This window comes from Pelobates fuscus, chromosome 5 (genome assembly GCF_036172605.1).
Source record: "Pelobates fuscus isolate aPelFus1 chromosome 5, aPelFus1.pri, whole genome shotgun sequence".
Taxonomy (NCBI): domain Eukaryota; kingdom Metazoa; phylum Chordata; class Amphibia; order Anura; family Pelobatidae; genus Pelobates; species Pelobates fuscus.
In genome coordinates this window covers 25,603,684-25,622,581 of record NC_086321.1, presented here as the reverse complement: position 1 = coordinate 25,622,581, position 18,898 = coordinate 25,603,684, and the positions used below count along the sequence as shown (strand labels likewise).

At 42.6% G+C, this 18,898-nt stretch overlaps 1 protein-coding gene across 1 annotated transcript; it reads left to right on the top strand.

The window, feature by feature from the left end:
• The first annotated feature begins 4,022 nt into the window (after positions 1–4,022).
• On the top strand, positions 4,023–18,322 carry FAM174A (family with sequence similarity 174 member A). The gene is made up of 3 exons (XM_063456742.1): positions 4,023–4,407; positions 10,889–11,020; positions 17,887–18,322. The coding sequence occupies exons 1-3, from the start codon at positions 4,127–4,129 to the stop codon at positions 17,888–17,890; spliced, it is 417 nt and encodes a 138-aa protein (XP_063312812.1). The 5' UTR covers positions 4,023–4,126; the 3' UTR covers positions 17,891–18,322.
• The last annotated feature ends 576 nt before the right edge of the window (positions 18,323–18,898 follow it).

Here is an 18,898-nt window from a genome sequence, read left to right as displayed (position 1 = left end):
TTTTAAGCCACAACTATTTTTGCAGTGAAGGGAATTTTTTTCTTCAAACAGAGGGGAATGCTATGGTGACCAGATTTGCGCCGAGTTACCCTAATCTTTTCATGGGCAAATTGGAAGATGAGTTTGGCGCAAATCTGGTCCTCTGGTAGAGATATATAGACGACTGTATTTTTATTTGGAAAGGGTCTTCAGATCTTTTAGAATCTTTTAAGGAATTTCTGAATTTTAACCCTTGTAATCTTAAATTTAAAAAAAAAAAATAATTCTTTATTTTTGGTGGGCATCGATACAACTTGGATATCACACTTAGCAAGCTTTTAAGCCATATATTGTATATCAATATCCAGCATAAAATTCAATAGGGTGCACATTTTTGAAAGGAAACACTAGTATTATAATGCATAGGAATAGTCACAGATGAGAAGGCATAGGAAAACATATGCACTGAGAAACTAAACAGTAGTAGGTAAATAAAACAAGCAAAGCAAAAATCAACACCAAACTGTTAGGCCTTTCAGATAATCTGGACATGTTTGTAAGGTAGCAGAGTAGCATAATCAGGCATAACATTCGTGTCTAATCTCGAGGTACAATTTGACTGAGATGCAGGAGATATTCCGGACATGGATACGCTTATATGAGAGAGAAAATAAGCTATCAGCATAATAATGTGAGAGAGGAGGAGATATTGAAAATGAATTAGATAAAACAGAAGCTCTCTGGATTTTCAAATTACATACATTGGAACCAGGGGGTTTGAACATTTTGAATTAAATGCTTTTTTATAGCCCATTTTTCTTTCTTTTTTTTTTTTTTTACTATTTAGCAGACATCCATTATACATCTTTGAGCTTTGTTTTAAAGATGTGTTATTTATTTTTTCAGTTTCAGTTTTATCATTGCTCATCTTAAAATTGAAGGCCTTTTTTAGATGAAGTGTTCAACTTGGAGGACTGTTCATCTGACGTCAATGGACAATTTGGAGCATTGGTCTGGGGACTTGTTATTCATATATATTTTTTCAATTTTTTTTGTTTTGCAGACATGCCATTATACAAGTTGAGCTTCATTTAGGTGATTTATTTATTTATTTTTATTTGCTCATCTTATAATTTCAGGCCTGCCTTTAGATTAAGTGTTCAACTTGGAGGACTGTTTATCTGATATGTCAATGTCCATTTTTCAGCATTAGTTAGGGGATCGGTTATTTATATATATATATATATATATATATATATTTTTTTTTTTTTAATTTATTTTAACCTATAAATGGACCAACTCTATGAACCTATGGTGGCATGCTACATCTGCTATTACTAACTTCTATGCAAGTTAATACATTTACATTGTGCACTTTACTTGGTTGCTATTTTTTTAATTTTTTACAATCTTTATTTTTGCTGTGCACAGTTTAACAAGCATTTTCACAGAGATATTTCACAAGATATGTGACGAGAAATAACAATGTTGTCATGTGAGATATCAAGAGTAGAACTGCACTTTTTATATTAACCCCTTAAGAACACATGACGGAAATATTCTGTCATGATTCCCTTTTATTCTAGAAGTTGTGTCCATAAGGGGTTAATAATAAAACAGATAAACAATGCATGAGTAAGTGATTATAAGAAAAATAAGTGAAGTATGTATGAGTAGACAGAAAGGTAATATACTATACAGTATTGGTATACAGACGCAGGTATCAAGCAAGTAAACCACCACAGGGGTCTCCAGGGACATAAAGGAAACGTTTAAATTGCCTTGCAGGAGTACATCAAACAGAGTAACGTTGTATGCGGTGTAATATGCTGTGGGTAGACATATGGAAGGCACATTCCAGCAGTCAGCCTATTCCCACTATGGGTATGGTACTGTCACGTATTCATCCGCTTATAAAAATGTGGTTAATGACATTTACTGTCCACACAGGAAAAGTTGTGCCGAGCAGCAACCTAAACCTAATAATGCTGAGCAGCAATTATGCAAATGGCACCTGGTAACTGACTTTGGGGTCAAAGGCCGGTTACAGCCAATCAGATCTAGAGGAGGGGTATTTAGGCCCAGTTCTCATCCTGCTCAGTGCCCTGTCGTGGTTTCCCTTGTGGTTGTCCGAGTGCGCTTTATTTATTATGATAATTCTGGTTATTTGACTTTGGTATTGTTTTTGACTTCCCTGTTTTCTGATATTCCTGACTCCTGGCTTTTCCTTATCGTTGTGTCTCTTTCTATATCTCTTGACCTCGGCTATTCATGACTATTCTTTGGTACGTTAATCCGGCCATTCTAGGTCCGGTATACGTTACCTATCAGTCCTCTGTGTTACACAATTCTACGTGCTGGATCATACTGTAATCCTGACATGTACAGTCCCATCCAACTGTGCTAATCGGCAGGCTCAGAGCTGAAAGCAATGAGGTAAAATATTCCCAGTGATGGGTCAAATGTCGAGTAGCATTTCATTTATCAGTCTGTCTGGGAGAGCCCCAACCTGGCAAGCATTTGCCCCGCATCACCTGACGCCCATGCACAACTTTTCTCACGCAGTGTCTGTGTGGTCTACGCCGCCAGATGTGGGCTGCCATAGGGCCTATAGCCTTTTGCTGGTTACTGGGTCTTCAAGATGACTAGACAGGTAGGCATGGTGGCTGGTACTGTGTACCAAGCAGGAGGCTCCTGAGTTGCAGCTTTTGACAAAATGCATCAAAGAGGCTGTCCATGTATAACCTGGAGCATGCAGTCTTTACCATATTTGGAGCGCCAGACATGGAAGCAGCTGGAGTCTTGGCAGTACCCCAAGCCCCCTGCAAAGGTAAGTAGCCCTGAGGGTGGGGACTGGTATCACCTCCACCGCGCCAGAGGGGGAGTAGCGGGTCTCTGGTTCCAGGAATCAGCAGGCGTCGGGCTGGGAGATTAACCGCCTCTCTCTTCCACAACGCCCGCTAGGCCTCTGTCACATACAGCAGGATTCACCGCAGACGGAAGCAACCCCGAGCTGGTCAGACTGTACAGTAGAACAAGTTGACGCTGTCTGCTCGAACCCAAGAAGCCCAAGATACTGGCAACTGGACTAAATCATCAAAATAGCTAGCGGCTCTAAGAGAACACGTCCAGTCGCCATCACAGTCAGGCCCCGCACCCTTGGTTGCTATTTTATTGGATTGCACTTTGTCTTTTCTCATTTTGAGATAAATAAAGCTCAAGACCTGGAACAGATCCACGTCTATTAAACTGAAGGTTCATTATCCTTTTTTAAATTGTGAGTGGCCATTTGGCGTATACAATTATCTACCACTCTGCTGTACAGTTTTGCACTATGTTGTGCCATTTCTGGGGATCGACCGATATTGATTTTTTAGAGCCGATACTGATACCGATAATCTGTGAACTTTCAGGCAGATAGCCGATAACTTGCCGATATTCTGTGCATTTACCATTTTGAAAAAATAAACTATTTCTAAAGGTAAATGCACAAAATATACAAGCCACAAGCAGTGGATGCAGTGTGTTTAGACAGGGGAGCTGTATGTATTTGTGTAGTGTGTATATAATGAATGCAGGGTGTGTTTGTGTAGTGTGTATAGTTAATGCAGTGACTGTTTGTGTAGTGTGTATAGTTAATGCAGTGACTGTGTAGTGTGTATATATTGAATGCATTTGCTCCCCTTCCTTTTCCCATGGCCCCCACTCTACCCCCCCCCCCCCCATTTGCCCCCCTTCCTTTTCCCATGGCCCCCATTCCTTTTCCCATGGCCCCCACTCTACCCCCCCCATTTACCCCCTTCCCTTTCCCATGGTCCCCATATGTCCCCTTTCTTTTCCCCTGTCCCCCCATTTGCCCCTCTTTCTTTTCCCATGACCCCCATGTGTCCCCCACCCCATTACCCTGTCCCCCTATCCCTGTGTATCCATGCCCCGGTGCCATTCCCTTCTCCTGTCTGTCCTGCACTCTCCCCGCTGTCATCCCCCAACTAGTGCAGCCCAGAGCCCAACACGCTCTCGTGACGTCACTACGCACAGCACGCAGGTCGCATAGCAACCACGCCGCGTGTCGCTCGCTCTGACCAGGAAGTGTGGTGTCCCGAGCTCCGCTCCCCGGCCGGGGGGTCAGTCAGGCCGCTCTCCCAGGATGTGGGTGTGTGGCTGCCAGTGTCTGCTGGTGTGCTCGGTGCTCGCCCTCAGCCTTCCGCCCAGCGTCCGCCCCTCCCAGGGCGTCTCCCCCGCAGCCCCCGCCGCTCCCAGCGCCGGCGGCCCGGGCCCTCCGGGATCCGTCAGAGGGAATAACACCGGCCCTTCCTCCACCGTGTCCGCGGGCCCCGCCCCCGCCAAGCCCAGCACTCAGAGAGCCCTGGCCGTGCTGGTGGTGGTGAGCGCCGCCGTCATCGTGTACTTCGTCTTCAGGACCATCCGGTGAGCAGGACACGGGGGCTGGGGGGCAGCCTGACATGTAATACTAACAGGGAGCCTGGCATGTCAGCCAGGATAGGGTGATACCCACAGGGAGCCTGGCATGTCAGCCAGGATAGGGTGATACCCACAGGGAGCCTGGCATCTCAGCCAGGATAGGGTGATACCCACAGGGAGCCTGGCATCTCAGCCAGGATAGGGTGATACCCACAGGGAGCCTGGCATGAATAGGGTGATACCCACAGGGAGCCTGGCATGTCAGCCAGGATAGGGTGATGCCCACAGGGAGCCTGGCATGTCAGCCAGGATAGGGTGATACCCACAGGGAGCCTGGCATGTCAGCCAGCATAGGGTGATACCCACAGGGAGCCTGGCATGTCAGCCAGCATAGGGTGATACCCACAGGGAGCCTGGCATGTCAGCCAGGATAGGGTGATACCCACAGGGAGCCTGGCATGTCAGCCAGGATAGGGTGATACCCACAGGGAGCCTGGCATCTCAGCCAGGATAGGGTGATACCCACAGGGAGCCTGGCATGAATAGGGTGATACCCACAGGGAGCCTGGCATGTCAGCCAGGATAGGGTGATGCCCACAGGGAGCCTGGCATGTCAGCCAGGATAGGGTGATACCCACAGGGAGCCTGGCATGTCAGCCAGGATAGGGTGATACCCACAGGGAGCCTGGCATCTCAGCCAGGATAGGGTGATACCCACAGGGAGCCTGGCATGAATAGGGTGATACCCACAGGGAGCCTGGCATGTCAGCCAGGATAGGGTGATGCCCACAGGGAGCCTGGCATGTCAGCCAGGATAGGGTGATACCCACAGGGAGCCTGGCATGTCAGCCAGCATAGGGTGATACCCACAGGGAGCCTGGCATGTCAGCCAGCATAGGGTGATACCCACAGGGAGCCTGGCATGTCAGCCAGGATAGGGTGATACCCACAGGGAGCCTGGCATGTCAGCCAGGATAGGGTGATACCCACAGGGAGCCTGGCATCTCAGCCAGGATAGGGTGATACCCACAGGGAGCCTGGCATGAATAGGGTGATACCCACAGGGAGCCTGGCATGTCAGCCAGGAAAGGGTGATACCCACAGGGAGCCTGGCATCTCAGCCAGGATAGGGTGATACCCACAGGGAGCCTGGCATCTCAGCCAGGATAGGGTGATACCCACAGGGAGCCTGGCATCTCAGCCAGGATAGGGTGATGCCCACAGGGAGCCTGGCATCTCAGCCAGGATAGGGTGATACCCACAGGGAGCCTGGCATCTCAGCCAGGATAGGGTTATCTCAGCCAGGATCGGGTGATACCCACAGGGAGCCTGGCATCTCAGCCAGGATCGGGTGATACCCACAGGGAGCCTGGCATCTCAGCCAGGATCGGGTGATACCCACAGGGAGCCTGGCATCTCAGCCAGGATCGGGTGATACCCACAGGGAGCCTGGCATGTCAGCCAGGATAGGGTGATACCCACAGGGAGCCTGGCATGTCAGCCAGGATAGGGTGATACCCACAGGGAGCCTGGCATGTCAGCCAGCATAGGGTGATACCCACAGGGAGCCTGGCATCTCAGCCAGGAAAGGGTGATACCCACAGGGAGCCTGGCATGTCAGCCAGGAAAGGGTGATACCCACAGGGAGCCTGGCATGTCAGCCAGGAAAGGGTGATACTCACAGGGAGTCTGGCATCTCAGCCAGGATAGGGTGATACCCACAGGGAGCCTGGCATCTCAGCCAGGATCGGGTGATACCCACAGGGAGCCTGGCATCTCAGCCAGGATCAGGTGATACCCACAGGGAGCCTGGCATCTCAGCCAGGAAAGGGTGATACCCACAGGGAGCCTGGCATGTCAGCCAGGATAGGGTGATACCCACAGGGAGCCTGGCATGTCAGCCAGGATAGGGTGATACCCACAGGGAGCCTGGCATGTCAGCCAGGAAAGGGTGATACCCACAGGGAGCCTGGCATGTCAGCCAGGAAAGGGTGATACCCACAGGGAGCCTGGCATGTCAGCCAGGAAAGGGTGATACTCACAGGGAGTCTGGCATCTCAGCCAGGAAAGGGTGATACCCACAGGGAGCCTGGCATCTCAGCCAGGAAAGGGTGATACCCACAGGGAGCCTGGCATCTCAGCCAGGATCGGGTGATACCCACAGGGAGTCTGGCAACTCAGCCAGGAAAGGGTGATACCCACAGGGAGCCTGGCATCTCAGCCAGGAAAGGGTGATACCCACAGGGAGCCTGGCATCTCAGCCAGGAAAGGGTGATACCCACAGGGAGCCTGGCATCTCAGCCAGGAAAGGGTGATACCCACAGGGAGCCTGGCATCTCAGACAGGATAGGGTGATACCCACAGGGAGCCTGGCATCTCAGACAGGATAGGGTGATACCCACAGGGAGCCTGGCATCTCAGACAGGATAGGGTGATACCCACAGGGAGCCTGGCATCTCAGACAGGATAGGGTGATACCCACAGGGAGCCTGGCATCTCAGACAGGATAGGGTGATACCCACAGGGAGCCTGGCATCTCAGACAGGATAGGGTGATACCCACAGGGAGCCTGGCATCTCAGACAGGATAGGGTGATACCCACAGGGAGCCTGGCATCTCAGACAGGATAGGGTGATACCCACAGGGAGCCTGGCATCTCAGACAGGATAGGGTGATACCCACAGGGAGCCTGGCATCTCAGACAGGATAGGGTGATACCCACAGGGAGCCTGGCATCTCAGACAGGATAGGGTGATACCCACAGGGAGCCTGGCATCTCAGACAGGATAGGGTGATACCCACAGGGAGCCTGGCATGAATAGGGTGATACCCACAGGGAACCTGGCATGAATAGGGTGATACCCACAGGGAGCCTGGCATGAATAGGGTAATACCCACAGGGAGCCTGGCATGAATAGGGTGATACCCACAGGGAGCCTGGCATCTCAGCCAGGATAGGGTGATACCCACAGGGAGCCTGGCATGAATAGGGTGATACCCACAGGGAGCCTGGCATCTCAGCCAGGATAGGGTGATACCCACAGGGAGCCTGGCATGAATAGGGTGATACCCACAGAGAGCCTGGCATCTCAGCCAGGATAGGGTGATACCCACAGGGAGCCTGGCATGAATAGGGTGATACCCACAGAGAGCCTGGCATCTCAGCCAGGATAGGGTGATACCCACAGGGAGCCTGGCATGAATAGGGTGATACCCACAGGGTGCCTGGCATGCCACGCTCGGTGTTATACACCCAGGGGGCCTGGCATGCCAAGCTCGGTGTTATACACCCAGGGGGCCTGGCATGCCACGCTCGGCGTTATACACCCAGGGTGCCTGGCATGCCACGCTCGGTGTTATACACCCAGGGGGCCTGGCATGCCACGCTCGGCGTTATACACCCAGCGGGCCTGGCATGCCACGCTCGTCGTTATACACCCAGGGTGCCTGGCATGCCACGCTCGGCGTTATACTCCCAGAGTGCCTGGCATGCCACGCTCGGCGTTATACTCCCAGAGTGCCTGGCATGCCAAGCTTGGTGTTATACTCCCAGGGTGCCTGGCATGCCAAGCTCGGTGTGATACTCCCAGGGTGCCATCTTCTCCTGGCGAGTCCTCGTAAAGCCAGGAGCTGACATTACTGTTGTACTCTCACTCATGCATGAGAGTACAGCATTGAGGTCTGTGGAGGATCCCGCAATATCACGGGATCCTCCATATACAGTCAATTTTATGTATCGTCACTGGTGATAGCTGGGGAATTGACACTTCTAGACAGCGGTAGCTGCGCCCAGTGTCTAAAAAAAATTCACGCGTAGGAAAAATACTCAAGACAAAGTATTCCCTACTTTATCTTTATTTTTTTGTTAGAAATAAATGGGAAAAAGAGAGATTTCACAAAAGCATAACTGTTAATGGCTCCCAATTGATTCATCAACTGCAACTGTCATTTAAAAAAAAAAAAAGTGTGCAGTGAATACTATTCTTCTAACCTACGGTACTTACCTTTTGTGTCACTTTACCCCACTCCCTCTAGCATGTAAGCTCATTTAGCAGGGCCCTCAATCCCTCTGTTCCTGTGCGTCAAAATTTTAATTATCAGCATTTTTATAACTCCAACCTATTACGCAGTGCTTTACAATATCGTAAAGGGGTACATTTTTGATAATAAATGAGAGAATTGCAAAATGTTACTGTAATTTAAGGTATTCTTTGAGGATAACTTTCACAGACTACAGGAATATACCAGACCATCATGGTCAGACACCATTAAGGAACATTGCACAGGCAGGGTTATAAACTAAACTGGGAAATGGTGTCAATTCAGAAGGTTTAGTTACACAAGTTTTAGATCTAAATAGCAGAATTACAAAAATGTGCTTTGAATTCCTTTAAATACCTAGAGCTGAGTTGGAGAGTGTTTATATTTTAACTCTTTTAGCAAAAAATCTGAAATAGCTTTGTTTATTCCAGTTTATGAGATTTTATTCATTTCCTGAGCTAATCTCTGCAGTGCAGGACTAGCACATTGACAGAGAGTGTCAGCTGATCGCTGTCAGTCAAGGAGTTAAACCCTGCACTGCCATGCCTAGCTCAATGTAAAGAGTAGGTGCGGAGTGGCCCTTAGCTTACCCTAACTAACAAGTCAAACAGCTTGTATGAAAGTAGAACTGTCACCTGCTGTTTGTAATATAGGTAAGTTCTTCATTTAAAATATATTATTATTTTTATTGTCATCATTCTTCTGAAAGCTGCTCTTTCCTTTTTGAGATCTTTGCACAAGCTGAAGAGAGAGATAATTACCCAAAGCTCTTTTCTTGGGTCTTGCCTTCTTTCTTCTGATGTGCATGTTCAGCTTCTAGTGTTCCTTCTGGAGGAGCCTGTCACTGTTGTATTCTTATCTCACAACTTATCTCACTTAATGAATGATAAGAAGCCTTTACCCTGCAGACATAGTTTTGCGTTTTGTCATAGTGGGACTTTACCTTAAGGCAAAATGCACTCTTCTTTGTTTTATGATATTTTTTGATTGAATTGAAATAGCTGTGAAATCACAGAGCAGGCACCAACATGCATATTATGCACCTTAAAGGACCACTCTAGGCACCCAGACCACTTCAGCTTAATGAGGTGGTCTGGGTTCCAGGTCCCTCTAGGATTAACCCTTTTTTTTATAAACATAGAGAAACTGCTATGTTTATACTGAGGGTTAATCCAGCCTCTTAAACCTCTAGTGGCTGTCTCACTGACAGCCGCTAGAGGCGCTCGCGTGATTCTCACTGTGAAAATCACAGTGAGAGCACGCAAGCGTCCATAGGAAAGCATTGTAAATGCTTTCCTATGCGACCGGCTGAATGCGCGCGCGGCTCCTGCCGCGCATGCACATTCAGCCGATGACGTCGCAAGGAAGAAGGAGAGGAGGAGGAAAGCTCCCGGCCCGGCGCTGGAAAAAGAGGTAAGTTTAACCCCTTCCTCTCTCCAGAGCCCGGCGGGAGGGGGTCCCTGAGGGTGGGGGCACCCTCAGGGCACTATAGTGCCAGGAAAACGAGTATGTTTTCCTGGCACTATAGTGGTCCTTTAAGGTGTTAAACCTTTAATGATCAGTTTAACAGCAAACTTTGGGAGATTAATCCCCCTGTCTTTGCCTTCCCAGTTACTTCCTTTCTTACTGAGCATTCCCTGTGCTGAAGCAGCGTGTGCACATAAAATTGCAGCTTTTCAGTGGCAGACATGCGCACTCTACCACAGCCCACCTTCCATTTCATGTCTGAGTTACATCCAGGAAGGTGTTTCTGACCCCAGCTATAAGTGCAGATTTCTATTGACATCAGCACTTTTACAAAATGTTGTGAAAAAATGGCAGGATTCTTTTTAATATTGAAGCCTTAGTGGATTTCCTAACTAGTTCTCCACTCCATATTAAAGCTATAGTGGTCATGGTACCAGAGGCGCCCTAGCACTGTCCCACGGTAAGATATCAAACCGCTTTAGTATGGTTTTTACAACTTGCATCTGGTCTTCTTAATGCAGGATAATTAATATTGCTCCATAGAACAAGGCAGTCAAGCAGAACCGCACTCATTGGCTCAGTGTGTCTGGAGAAGATTGGATGCAGATGATGCGGGTGCTCATTGAGATCTAAAAAGGCTTGACATCTTACCATAGGGTGGCACTAGGTTACTTTTGGCATCATAACAGCAGGCAGAGGTGGTTATGGTACTGCAGTTTTCATTTAACTTTTTCTAGCACATGCCTTGACTGGGTAACAGGGCCGTGGAAGCTCCTGCAAAAACAAGAAAGCCTTAACTCATGTTAGGGTTTGTAGAAGAGTATAACCTCTTGGTTTACATTTTATATCATAATGTAACACTATTGATATTTTATTATTATTTATTATTACTAATATTCTATACCTGTTATATCCGTAACTAATAGCTGTTTCTATTTTGTTTCAGCAACTAACCTAATTTTAATATATTTTATTGAAGGACAAGAAGGAAGAATAAAAAGACGAGAAAATATGGTGTTTTGGATACTAGCATAGGAAACATGGAGTTAACCCCATTAGAACAAGATGATGAAGATGACGACACATTATTTGATGCCAATCAACCTCGGAGGTTAGTACAGATGCACAGTTCCTCTACAATAAAAGGTGCCTGAGGAGTGAATAGGAAGATCTAAGATTCTAGGCATGCTTTTAACCCCTTAAGGACCAAACTTCTGGAATAAAAGGGAATCATGACATGTCACACATGTCATGTGTCCTTAAGGGGTTAGAGGAAAGCTATCATGAAAAAATGTTGCAATGTAAACATGTAATTTACAACTTTCCTATTTTATCAACTGGCTTCAGTAGACATCAGTAGGTAGAACCATTTCTGTTAACAAATTTCTCTGACTGTACTAGAAGAAGGTTACTGCTAGTATTTTCATTAGTTAGACAGGTAAAAAACTGTCTCTATAGTACACCCATCTTCTTAGATGGAGTTGAATTAGTAAACAAAATAACAAACACTTAATACCGTGTAATTAAACACTGTGGCCATTTCCTGCTGTGTTCCTTCTTTTCACCTCCAGTGGATTCCTTTTAACCATTTAACTCCTGAACACAAGGTTAGGGACAAGGAGGGATATAATAGTAATCCCTTCCTGGTTATTAGGGGCATAAATGTTTGGATATTAATTTGGATTATATTTTTTTATGGAATACTCTGCTACCTGCTGAGACAATCAGGCTCTTTCCGTTTGTTTAGAAAAAAAATGCCAGTTCAGGTTAATCAGGGCTTGACAAATCTCAAGTTGCATGGCGTTTAGAAATTTTCTCCTGGCGCCTGGTCGTTTGTCAGCCCTTTTAGTGCCAGCAACCTTAGCACCCTCCTCCCCTGGAATAGAGGCTGACGGTGAGGGAGTTGTAATCTTCCTGCTCTGATCCCTGGCGCGCCCTGCTGGGATGCCAGGATATGACGTCACTAAACATTGCGCAAGGGAATATTACAGAAGATCACCAAAAACAACAGAGAAACTTAAGGTTAGCGGGTATTTATAACCTTTAACCCCTTCAGGACGGGTGGCGGACGAGGTCCGTCATCCAGGGGATACCCTTAACGACGGGTGACGGACCTCGTCCGTCACGCGGTAAAATTAACCCCAGATCGCCGCGATCGTGGGGTTAATGGTGCTCCCGGTCTGCCTCTGTGTTAGAGGCAGACCGGGAGCACCGAATCCGGCTGCCCCAGCACATGTACCCGCTCTGACAGCATGTCAGAGCGAGCACATGTGCTCTGTATACTTACCTTCCGCCTCCCTGCACTTCCGGGTTCACTGTGAAGTGCAGGGAGATGGATCAGTGCTGATCCTGCCCCCTAGTGTAAAAAAAATAAAGTAGATTTAAAATCCCACCCCCCTTTACCCATTTTAATAAAAAAATTAACCCCTTCCCTGCCAATTGATCACTGACTACAGTGATCAATTGGCAGGGATTACATTTTAATATGATCGGATTTTTTTTTTTTTTTTACCCCTGAGGGTTAATTCTTTTTTTTTTAACCCTCAGGGGTTAAATTTATTTTATTAATTAATTTAAATATTTTAAAATTATAAATTTAGCTAGCTGGCTAGGGTGGAAGTTAGTGGGGAATTGGGGGATTTAGTGTTAGGCTAACTAGGGGTTAACGTTAAAAAAAAAGTTTTAATATAAGCTTTAAAAAGTTAAAAAATTAAGTTAAAAAAAAGTTTTAATAACGTTTAAGTAAAAAATAAAAAAAAATAAACCCTTTACCCAGTCCAAATAAAAATTAACCCCTTCCCTGCCAGTCGATCACTGCCTACAGTGATCAAAATACAGATCACAGTATTATACTGTGATCTAATTTTTTTTTAACCCCTGACGATTAACTTTTATTTATTTTTTAACCCTCAGGAGTTAAATTTATTTAATTAACTAATTTAAATATTGTATAATTAAATATTTTGCTAGCTGGGGTGGGTGGGAGTTATGGGAAAATGGGGAATTTACTGTTAGTGCTGCTTACTGCTAGTTAGGGGTTAACGGAAAAAAAAAAGCTTAGACAAATGTTAAATCTGTAAAAAAAAGTTTTACGAAAGTTTAAGAAACTTTAAAAAAATTAATAAACATAACAAAAGTTTAAAAAATAGTTTTAAAAAGTTAAAAAAGTTTTAAAAAGTTAAAAAATACATTTAATAACGCTCATTACCACTACACCTGGTACAAGCTAGCGGAAAAATGATCCCACGCTAAGGTTCAAAATATGCCTTTTGAAATACCCTGGGATGTCTTCTTTAAGAAATGGTATGCCTTTGTGGGGTAATTTGAATTATATAGCCTGGTAAAATACTCTAAAATGGGACATGGGCACAGCGTAAAAATGTAAAGTTTGAAAAAAACTGGAATGACTATGTCCCAAATGTGCCTCTCTGATGTCCACATATACCTGGCAAAGGTACATACGGGGGTATTTTTGTACTCAGCTGACATAGCTGAGCAACATATGAAGTATTATACAGTCGTAGCACACATAAGGTTTGCAAAATATACTGTGCAAACTCACTTTGTGTGTCAAAAAGGCAGAAAAAACGCTTATGACCACTACACCTGGTACAAGCTAGCGGAAAAATTATCCCACGCTAAGGTTCAAAATATGCCTTTTGAAATACCCTGGGGTGTCTACTTTAAGAAATGGTAGGCCTTTGTGGGGTAGTTTGAATTTAAAACCTGTGAAGATGCTTGGAAATTGCACATAGGCCCAGCGTCAAAATCCAAAGTTCTGTAAAAACTGATATGGCTTGGTCTCCAATATGGCACTGTAGCTCCACAAAATAGTGCCAAAGACATTAATTGGGGATGTCTTTTTACTCAGAAGACTTAGCTGAGCATAATTTGGGGGGTTTGAACTTAGTGGCACATATGAAATGTACAAAATGCCCAGCACAAATGCAATCCGTATGTAAAAAATGCACAAAATTATTTTTTACCACATACTTTGGCATGTAATGGTAAAACAATGGGGGCATGTTAAGGCACAATATGCACCTTATGAGATACCCTGGAGTGTCTACTTTTACAAATGGTAGGCCTTTGGGGGGGTTTTTGAACAGTCAAACTGTTATAATACCCCAAATGGAAGCATAGGCTCATTAAATCCGTCTCTCAAAATTCTACTGTGAATACTGAAAAGGACAGGTCTCCTATATGGCACTGTAGCTTCACAAAATAGTACCAAAGACATACAATGGGGGTACCGTTGTACTCAGCAGAAGTAACTGAACACATAATAAAACTTTGTACAGGAATAGCACACACCAACTTTACAAAATACACATGAGAAGTTCTTTGTTATAAATTTGTGTGCCAAAACCCCCAAAAAACACAATTTTACTCCAATATTTAGCAGAGGTTGGCGGTAAAATGGCTACGTAGAAAGTGTCAAAACAACCTTAGGTAAATAGCCTGTGGTGTCTACTTTATATAAATATATACTTTTGTGTGGCAATTTTGTTTTCTTTCATGGCTATTAAGCTTACAAGACAAACATACCAAATTCTAAAATCGCTCCACATTAAAAGTTTATTTTACTCCTTGTGCTTTGTGACCTGTAACTACCAAAAAAAACTTAAAATCCCAGACACATTATATATTCTGTAAATCAGAACAGCTAAATGAATTTATTTTTAATTACTTTCCTTAACCTGCACTAATTGTGCACACATTATTATTGCAAAAACTGTTAAAAAAAAATCAAGATTTTTAATTTTTTTTGCATTTTTCTGTATTTTTTAAGAATAAATAAGCATTTATGCAAATATATGTTACATCAAATTAAAGCCCTTTCTGTCCTTTAAAAAACGGTATATAATATGCGTCGGTGCAATAAATTATGAAAATGCAAATTGCATAAACCGCAAAAAAATGCAAAAAATGCTTGTGTCATTAAGTGAAAGACAAGCTTCTGAAGCTCTGTCCTTAAGGGGTTAAACCCTCAGTTTTCTCGAGTGTAGCGCTGGGTGTGATTTAGAAAAATAAATAAATATGTGAATATATATATATATATATATATATATATATATATATATATATATATATAGTGCTCTGAATGCACTTACCCTCTATATCACACTTGTATTTATTACATAGAAATAGAAAAGAAAAAAAATATATAGATAATTGTGCAGTATATCAAAGTAGGTTAATTCGTTTTGTGAGCTACAAATATAAATCCACTCACATTCTTTATAGCCTTTTACAGATGTAAGGCTCTAAACTTCCTGGCGTGTGTCTCTTTTTGGGTAGATCACCCGACCCCTCTCTCACAATATACACGTGTACATTTTTCTCCACATTAAACAGGAAAAAGACACAGATGATCCAATCCAAGCGTAGTATTTTAAATACTGATGATATCAATATAAATAAAATACAGTATTGCTCACCTTGTTTAGAGCCTTTGGTAACTGGCTCTAAGTATATAGGCCTAGTGTCAGTTTGTGGGGTGACACTACCCCTCCCTGGAATCACTAGATGCAGTGAAATTTGTTAAATATAAAAAGGTATATTTATTATAAGAAGTAATGTTAAAATGTGTACAAACTTTTCTAGAAAATAACAAAATTAAAATTCCATATGGATAATACAAAAAGTATTAAATGCCAAAATGCGTTTCACCGTCAAACGGCTTCCTCAGTCGGCTTCTAGTCACTTCCTGTTGTTCGCACTACATTTCCCATAGTGCTAAGCATCCTTTGGCATCACTTCCGGTGAACGCCAATAGAATTGTGGGTAATGGATTTCTCGATCTCGTCATTCTTGAGTTCATTTGAGTCCATGAATAAATTTAAAACGTAATGTTAAAATTAAGGGAAACCAAAAGAAAAGATGATGTATTGCTGTTCATTTAGATTAAACATGTAAAGATAAGAGACAACAAATAAAACGGAAAGATTTATAAATCCTATTCATGGACTCAAATGAACTCAAGAATGACGAGATCGAGAAATCCATTACCCACAATTCTATTGGCGTTCACCGGAAGTGATGCCAAAGGATGCTTATCACTATGGGAAATGTAGTGCGAACAACAGGAAGTGACTAGAAGCCGACTGAGGAAGCCGTTTGACGGTGAAACACGTTTTGGCATTTAATACTTTTTGTATTATCCATATGGAATTTTAATTTTAATTTTCTAGAAAAATTTGTACACATTTTAACTACTTATTTTATTACTTCTTATAATAAATATACCTTTTTATATTTAACAAATTTCACTGCATCCTGTTCAAGTGATTCCAGGGAGGGGTAGTGTCACCCCACAAACTGACACTAGGCCTATATACTTAGAGCCAGTTACCAAAGGCTCTAAACAAGGTGAGCAATACTGTATTTTATTTATATTGATATCATCAGTATTTAAAATACTATGCTTAGATTGGATCATCTGTGTCTTTTTCCTGTTTAATGTGGAGAAAAACGTACACGTGTATATCGTGAGAGAGGGGTCGTGTGATCTACCCAAAAAGACAGACGCCAGGAAGTTTAGAGCCTCACATCTGTAAAAGGCTCTAAAGAATGTGAGTGGATTTATATTTGTAGCTCACAAAACGAATTAACCTACTTTGATATACTGCATAATTATCTGTATATATTTTTTTCTTTACTATTTATATGTAATAAATACAAGTGTGATATAGAGGGTAAGTGCATTCAGAGCACTATATATATATATATATATATATATATATATATTCACAAATTTATTTATTTTTCTAAATCACTCCCAGCGCTACACTCGAGAAAACTGGGGGTTTAAAGGTTATAAATACCCGCTATCCTTAAATTTCTCTGTTGTTTTGGTGATCTTTTATGTGTGGTGGGTTTATAGGAGTACCCACGGAGTGTTTTTAGCAGCTATTTCTTATTTCTACACTATAACTATATACAGAAGCCGTATTGAACTCCCAAAGGTAGGGAGGCTGAGTGGACCTAAATTGAAATAAAATTAATAATTTGTGACTGTGTGAGAGAATGTGCGCTTCAGACTGGGTTTTTTTTGCCTTCTTTTGGATCAACAGCAAAAACAAATGTGAGGAAGGCTGAACTTGATGGACGCATGTCTCTTTTCAGCTATGTAACTATGTCTGTCAGTGTGTGAGTATTGGTACTCTAATTCTAAAAATATAAGGCATATTTATGGGCACAAAAAGCCAAGTGGGAAAAAAACCCATACATTGCATAAAACATATGGAGTGTCTCATCAGAATATATTAATTAGCTGCATAAGTTAAGCTGAATGTAGGTGCTGCACACTTTGCAGCACTGGACTAGGAAGCACATCAAGTGGCCCTCTGAGTGACATCCACTAGAGGTGTAACTAAGCCGCAATGTAAACACTGCGTTTTCTCTAAAAAGGCAGTGTTTACATTGAAAATTATGGAGAGACAAGCTATAGATACCAGAACCACTACATTAAGCTGTGGTGGTGGTTCTGATGAATATAGTGTCCCCTTAAGATCTGTTATTTTTGTAATTATAGGGGGGGGAAACTAGCTCCTAACTTTTTTTTTTTTTAGCTGGCTCCGAGTTTCAAAGCAAATTTGTCACATCCTGAGATAAATTTCAGAATTTCTTAATTATGCATAGAATTTGCACACTGGCTAATTTTGGAATATGCATTCAACTTGTCTTTAGTAAATATATGAACTTTAATATTTGGTTTAACTTTAATGATTATTCAAACATTGTGCTGTTTGAATTGAGATAAGTTACCACTATCCTGGTTTCTATTATAAATAGAGGCAAATAAATCCCAACTGAAGTCATATTCAGTTGTGCATAAAAAGAAAGATAAAAATATCAAAACTTGCATTAAAATTCCTATTTACCCCAATAAGTAATTGGTAATAATGTTCATTTCAACATTTACGCATATTGTGCATTCAAGACTTAACATTTGTTTGTTCATTTTTCTTTTAGGTAATCCGGTGCCTTGACTTGGACGAAGTTTTAAAACGAAGAAATACATACTGTGCTTTAAAAGAAAGTTGAGTTGGGTTATTGCTGCTTAGTCACATGGCATTGCTTCCTGGTTTAATAACAACTTGTTAGGAACAATTGTTGGCTATGAATGCAGCTGAGATGAGATGGGACGGTCCCTCGTTATCAAGAAGCGAACCTTTCATAAACCGTTTTAAATTAAACCAGGCTACAATGCCTGAGAACCTTAGGCAGCATAACTATTAACGCAAGATGTAGTGGTTATATTCCGTATATAAAAAAACAACAAAAGTTTAATTTGTCGTCCTATCCAAAGACTTCTGGGAATAAATGTAATTCTCATTGTGTATATACTTTATAGCAATATACTGAGAAATGTCACAAAACGTTCATTAAAAGATCATATTTAAGACAAGATGGGTTTGCTTCCTTTATTATGGTGATGTATTATTTAAATATTTTGCTTTTTGTATATTTATTGTAGTAAAATGTGTCAAGTTTTAGAAACAAATGTTATATTGTTTTTATTTATATGCATTTAATGATTAGTTTCAAAATCTTCACCCAAAGCATGTTTTTTTTTTGTTTGTTTGTTTGTTTTTGTACATGGTGACAATAAAATTGTAAAATAATTACTGTTTTGTTTTTTAAGCATTTTTGTATTATGAATGTTAGTGAATGGATAAATAACAACTAGATATGGTAAAGGCTGCTCACAGGTACACAACAGAAGAGTGCTATCATAAAGAGGCATCCCTAAATTGACTTAACAAATAAGTATATGTACACTAAAGGATGCACACCAAACCACGTTTAAACAAGAGTCAATATTTTATTAAACAATTCAAATTATGTGCACAAATAGATGCATATGGTGTTTTTAAATTGTTTGTTTTTAACATGTATAGCTTGGAGCAAAGACGAGAGAGGGGATATGATAGAAACATTTAAATACATAAAGGGAATCAACACAGTAAAGGAGGAGACTATA

What these genes read in the sequence shown, in the direction of transcription:
- FAM174A (XM_063456742.1), top strand. Translation starts at nt 4,127, where the DNA reads ATGTGGGTGTGTGGCTGCCAGTGTCTGCTGGTGTGCTCGGTGCTCGCC. An exon ending in TTCGTCTTCAGGACCATCCG is followed by an intron (nt 4,408 to 10,888) that starts GTGAGCAGGACA and finishes ATTTTATTGAAG; the next exon opens with GACAAGAAGGAAGAATAAAA.